At 42.8% G+C, this 6,767-nt stretch overlaps 1 protein-coding gene across 1 annotated transcript; it reads left to right on the top strand.

Annotated features, from left to right (window-relative positions):
• The first annotated feature begins 1,560 nt into the window (after positions 1-1,560).
• On the top strand, positions 1,561-4,908 carry LOC122041012 (receptor kinase-like protein Xa21). Its single transcript, XM_042600532.1, has 2 exons — positions 1,561-4,328; positions 4,405-4,908. The coding sequence occupies exons 1-2, from the start codon at positions 1,580-1,582 to the stop codon at positions 4,737-4,739; spliced, it is 3,084 nt and encodes a 1,027-aa protein (XP_042456466.1). The 5' UTR covers positions 1,561-1,579; the 3' UTR covers positions 4,740-4,908.
• Positions 4,909-6,767: the final 1,859 nt, after the last annotated feature.

Below are 6,767 nucleotides of genomic sequence, written 5' to 3'. Positions count from 1 at the left end.
CTATAGGCAACAATAGCACAGGCAGTTGCGGTCCAGGTGGTGACTTTGTGGAACGGCAGCAACGAAGCATGAAGGTGGAACAGGCAACAGAGTAGTAGAGATGGTGGTAGCTAAGGAACTGGTTATGCACAGCTGCTGCAGTTTCTGCCGAGTATGCATGCGAGCCAAATCCGCCGCATCCCAATTGCCAAAGCTCTATGCTGCATCCTCCATGCCATTCAACAACCCAAAAACCTAAACAATAGCCAGAAAAAGGAACTTTGGGGCACGAGAGCTATCCCAAAACCCTGAATTCAAACGATCAAGGGCAGAGGTCCCGATCGGAGATGAGCTTGTAGCAGCAACTCGGTTGAGGTGGGGAAGAAGAAGGGAAAGAGGTCGACGGTGGTAAGGGGTGGGCTCGAAGCAAGGAAAAGGATTAGGGTGGGGTGAGGCATGGCTCCGAGCTGCATAGGGTTATGCAGGAAGAGGGCTCGCTCGAAAGGGGTTCCGGCAACGAGGCAGGAGAGGATGGAAATAGCTTCCTCATCCAATCGGGCTGATCTTGGCTGTGGTGAGGAGGCAGGCGGCGGAGGGCTCACGCCAAGGAACAGGGAAGGCAACACGCAGCGGAGAATAGGGAGGAGCGCGGAGAGGGAAAGGAGCAGTAAGAGTGGGATTGGAAGGTAGGCACTGGGAAAAAGAAAAAAAAAAAACCTAGGTTTAATTAATAATCTAAGGGGAAACATATAGTATTTTTATTTATTAATTAAATTATTGGATGAATTAGTTAATTAATTTGGATCGATAAATTTATTTTAGTAGAAATTTTGATAAAACTTCTAATTTTATTTTTACCTATTTTTTTTATTAAAGTAAAACTGATTAATAATTTTATATTAAATCCGTAATTTATATAAATCAAATCTGTAAAAACAACCGATTTTATTTTCATCTTAAATTCTTTTATTAAATTTTAAATAAAATTTTGGATGGAAATTATATGATTTTAAATTCTATTTATAATCTATATTTATTTTTATTTATTAATATTTATTTGGAGTTTGGTTTTAATTTATTTTAAATCTCATCTCAATTTTTTTAAATATTATATTTTATTAAAATGAAATTGATTAATAATTCTATAATAAATCTGTATTTGATTTATTTAAATCTGAAATAAATTTTAATTCCATTTTAAAATTTTCTTTTGAAATCTTGTTTTCTTAGGTAGGAAAAATAGGTGAGATAATAATAAAAATAAGTTGAAATTGTACCAGGGTAGTTAGATAATTATATATATAGAATGCCCGTTGAGAAAAAAATCAAAATAGTTTTAAAAATAAAAAATATATATATCCTTTTTGTGTTTTTGTCCAATAATCATCCTTATCCCATTTCGCCTTGTTGATGACGGCGAAACTAATTTTCCAACAGCAACCCATTTAACCACTTCCAGGAATATCCTTTCCTAGAACAATTCAGCAAAGAGACTGCTCATCCCTCAGAAAATAAGTGGCCTTGAATTATCTCCGTCTTGTTAAGTCTTCCTCAGTCGTTATATACCATCTACACGAGAGGAAAAGATCAACCAGAAACCATGTCTCCGCTGTGCGCACTCGCAGCTCTCATCTCCCTCTTGTTCGCGTCGGTCACAGCAAAGGCAACGATCTCCCCGTGGCCGGAAGGTGATGGGGCGGCGCTGCTGGCTTTCAAAGAGAAGCTCGACGGCGGAGGCACCACATTGCCGTCGTGGAACCAAAGCACACATTTCTGCACGTGGCAGGGAGTGACATGCGGCCGTAGGCACCCGGAGAGGGTGACGGCCATAAATCTCACCGCCGCCGACCTCAAGGGCCAGATCTCCCCTTCCATCGGCAACCTCTCCTTCCTCCGAAGTATCTTCCTCGACGACAACTTACTCGACGGCGAGATCCCTTCCTCCATCGGCCGCCTCCGCCGCTTGCGGTTCCTCGTCCTCAAGTTCAACTCCCTCGGCGGGAAGATCCCTTTCGAGTTGTTCAATTGCTCGGAGCTGACAATAATCAACCTGCATCGCAACCAATTCGTGGGAAATGTTCCACCCTGGTTCGGCTCCCTCAAGAGGCTTGCTCGTCTTTTTCTAGGCAAGAATAACCTCACAGGAGTCATACCTACATCGCTGGCCAATGCCTCATCCCTCGAGGTCCTGGCGCTGTACTATAACCACATAGAGGGTGTCATCCCGGAAGGCTTCGGCCAACTTGCTCAACTCCAAGCTCTTCATCTCGCCGTCAACAACCTCACAGGTACCATCCCTACTTCGCTGTACAATTTGACCTCTCTGCTCGAGCTCGGCATGGGGGGGAACCACTTGTCCGGGGAACTTCCTGCTGACATCGGAAGCAAACTCCACAATCTGCTAAGGCTTTTATTGAGCAGCAATAATTTCAGCGGACAATTTCCATCTTCCATCACCAACTGCTCCAACCTCGAACAATTTGAACTCGAAGCGAACCATTTCAGCGGGCGCATGCCTCCAAACATTGGAAGATTTGTAAACCTCACCTTGTTCAACATTGCTGGGAACCACTTTGAAGCACAAACCGCCAAGGACTGGGATTTCTTAGATTCATTGACCAACTGTTCCAAATTAGAGCATGTCTTCCTCCAATCAAACAACTTGGGCGGGTCACTGCCACATGCCCTCGCCAACTTTTCTGAGAAACTTCAAATCTTGAACGTGTCATATAATTTGATCTCAGGGAGCATACCGCCGGCGATTGGAAACCTGGTGGGCTTGGAAACACTCATATTGAGCTATAACCATTTTATCGGCGACATCCCAGAAGGGATTGGCCGTCTCCGACAGTTGCAGGTCCTGGAGTTGGATGGCAACAGTCTCTCTGGGCGCATACCAGCCTCTCTCGGCAATCTCACACTACTGTTTTTTCTCAATGCGTCCCTCAACGCATTACGAGGCACAATTCCAACAACACTTGGACGCCTGCAATACCTGACCTATTTATCATTGTCCAATAATTTTCTCGACGGTGCCATACCGAAAGAAGTTGTCGACTTTCCCTTTCTGTCACAGGCCATTGATTTGAGCTCTAATTTATTCACAGGACCGATTCCTTTGGAGGTAGGAAAGTTAAAGAATGCAAGAGTTTTCTCTGTGTCTAGAAATAGATTGGAAGGCGAGATACCGAGCACAATCGGAGACTCTGAGGTACTGGAGTACTTGACCTTGGACGACAACTTATTACAAGGGACTATACCTTCTGCTCTCAGCAACATAGCCGGACTCAGAGTCCTAAATATGACGAAAAATAACTTGTCCGGCGAGATTCCACAGGCATTGGGCTCCATGAAAGGGCTAGAACAGTTGTATATTTCGTACAATGATTTGTCAGGCGGCATTCCACTGTTCTTCCAAAACCTGAGCTTTTTATATGCAATTGATCTCTCTTTCAACCGCTTGGAGGGTCCAGTTCCGACCAAGGGCGTCTTCAAGAGCATTTTTAACTTTTCCATTGCTGGGAACAATGAACTCTGTGGGGGCATTCAAGAACTCCACTTGCCTGCATGCCCTTTGCAGCATCTTGAAAGATGGGAATCCAAATTGGCTCCGCTTCTGATTGTTGGTTCCAGTCTCTGTTTTGTGTTGTTGTCGATCATCATCTTTGTTTTTATTTACCGTAGGCAGAGCCAAAAAACGCAGTTGAAAACATTGCCTTCTCGCTTGGATATCCAATACCCAATCATATCGTATGCTGAGTTGTCGAGATCTACAGCAGGATTCGATGCCGCCAATCTAATCGGCAGAGGAAGCTACGGCTCGGTGTACAAAGCGACCCTGGACCATGAGAACAGAACTGTTGCCGTGAAGGTGTTCGACCTCCAACAATTGGGATCCTCCCAAAGTTTTTCAGCGGAATGCGAGGCTTTAAGTCGCATCCGCCACCGGAATCTCATCAAGATCATAACCTGTTGCTCGAGCATCGACTTGAACGGCGACGACTTCAAGGCCTTGGTCTTCGAATTCATGCCCAACAAGAGTTTAGACAGGTGGTTGCACCCACATCTTGAAGAAGATCAGCATCAACATGCAAGAAATCTAAGCCTGACACAGAGGCTGAACATAGGAATCGATGTCGCTGAAGCATTGAATTATCTTCACAACAATTGCAAACCACCGGTGGTCCACTGCGATCTAAAGCCTAGCAACATTCTCCTGGACGAGGAGATGGTGGCTCATGTTGGCGATTTCGGGCTCGCCAAGCTCCTCCCCGAAGGATTGAGCAGGTGCTTGGCTGACAGAAGCAACTCACTTGGATTGAGAGGCACCATTGGCTACGTCCCTCCAGGTGAAACCAAACTACTAATCAGTCAATCTCTAAACTTCACTTGATTATCCATTTGTTTTTGTTTTTGTTTTTGCAGAGTACGGAGAAGGGAGTCCTGTTTCCACAAGTGGCGATGCGTACAGTTTCGGAGTGCTGCTAATGGAGTTACTGACAGGGAAGAGCCCTCTGGACTACATGTTTAAGGACGGACTCACTCTACCCACACTTGTGGAGACGAGAGGAGCCTTGGAGATTGTTGATCCAACTTCGCTCCTGCGTGAAAATGGAACGAACTCGTCGAATAGTATCGAAGAGTGTTCGATTTCCCTTGCAAGGATCGGTCTCGCATGCACCAAACGTATGCCCGGGGATCGAATGCACATGTCCGATGTCGTTGCTCAGCTGCGGGGCATCAGGAATTTGTTCGACTGAGATGAACGAAGAAGAAAATTGTTCACTGTGGTTACTAGCAAAGGACGAAAATGGTTATTTGGCTAGTAATTTATTATTGCAATTGACAACAAATGCAATAATAATTATTAAATTTTGTAATGAAGCAGGTCAGCTCCATTTTAGCACTTCGTCTTGTGAGATTTACAGAATTGTTTTCCATACACGAAGAAAAAGTGTTTGAATTTATTATTTATCTAAACCATCTGAACTCAATAATAACTACTTCTATAAAAGTTGAGAGCATTATTGTTTTAAATAAAAAAAAACATAAATTGAATTTGCTGAAATGTTTTTTATGAAAGGTTAAATAAAAAAGAGTATCTTTTCTCAAAATAGTTTAAGGATGAAAATTTAGCCAAAATAATATAAAATTTGACAATAAATTGAGAAAAGACTTGAATACAGAAATGTCATATAATATAAGTATGAATAAACAAATATGAGCAAGTTAACATTAGATGTGGTAGATTATATATACTTTTTATATATATTTTGACATATATTTATTTATTTATTTATTTTAATATGTTCTATGTTATTACATTCCTTTTTATCATATTTTCAGTATAATTATTCTCTTTGTCATAAGTCTACTCGTGCTTATTTTATTCTTGACAGGATGCATTTTCAGAATGAAAACGGAGTTAAGACGTGCTTTGGAGCAACCCTAGAAGAAGGGCAAAGCCCGATCGTGCCCCCTGGGATGGCCGGGGCTTATCGGTAAAGAACAAGCAGGCCACGGGCGTGCCCCCTAGCACAGTCGTGCCCCCTGACACAGTCGTGACCCTTCACCAGACTCAATAACAAGGCATGCCATGTGGTTTCACAGTGTCGTGTCCCTCGAACGGAGCTCAGTCAAGGCCAGGTCATGTGGTTTCATATGACCGTGTCTCTTGACCAGAGATCAATCAAGCTCAGGCCGTGTGAAAGCACACGACCATATGCTTCTTCCAAACTCACTTCAAGCCTTGGCCATGCTAAAAAGCACGGTCGTGACATAGCCCGTGCCTGGGCCATGTCCTACCCTATAAAACAGGTCTTCTTCCTCATTTGAAGGGGGTGAAGGTTTTCCCTTTAGGGAGACCGATCTTGGTCCAGATATGCTCATCCTTTGTGCTCCAATTGAAGATCCGAAGTCATTTATGTCCTCTCATTCATCTCCAGAAGTATAGGATTGGATCCAAAGACCTCTCGTCATCTTGGCTAAGCTTTTCTCCCTCTCTTCTTAGATTGGGTTTTTAAACTTGCAGTTTCTATGACTTTGGATTGATCTCCTCTTGGAGTAGATTCATATGTTCTAGGATTAAGGGAGTAGGTGTGATGTGTAATTGATATATACTCTTTGAATTTGCCAATTTCCTATCCAGATGACATGTTTATGACTTGTATCTATTTGATTAAATGTGTGTGTGAATTATTTGTACCTAGATCTCATGTTTGAGTCAATGATTGTATTGATTTGTTTGCCCGTAAGGGGATGCTCTAGATCATATGGAAGGAGAGCGCAATGACAAGGGTATCCTTTTAATCGGATATCTAGATCATTGCCTTGAAAGGGAGGGCAATTCTCCATAAGGAAGTATTGAATTAGGCTTAATGTATCATTTCTAGTCCTATGTTAGTGAGTGTCTTGTGTACCCTAGTGAACGTATGATCAGGGGGCCCTAGTTACAAGGGTATTCCTTTCACCAGACTTCCTAGGCAACCACTTCTACTTAGTAGCATTGGATACCAATACAGATAGTACTTTGATATGACCATCACAGGATAGTGTCGGTATTGAGTTAGACTTCCTACATGCTCATAAGGTAGAGGATGGGTGATAGGTAATTATTAGTACATTAATTAGCGTTGCAATGAAACTGAACTCCTAGAATACTTCCCTTGACCTAGTTTTTTCAACCAACTCTCTTCCCTAACTCTCTCTTCTCTTTACTTCTCTCTTGCTTTATTGTGCGTAAATTCACAACTTTCGGTCATTTAGCTAATTCACCGTGCTAAGTCTCT

The sequence above is a fragment of the Zingiber officinale genome, chromosome 2A, assembly GCF_018446385.1.
Source record: "Zingiber officinale cultivar Zhangliang chromosome 2A, Zo_v1.1, whole genome shotgun sequence".
Lineage (NCBI taxonomy): Eukaryota > Viridiplantae > Streptophyta > Magnoliopsida > Zingiberales > Zingiberaceae > Zingiber > Zingiber officinale.
Note: the sequence above shows the minus strand (reverse complement) of the source record. Positions and strands in the feature narration are given on the sequence as shown.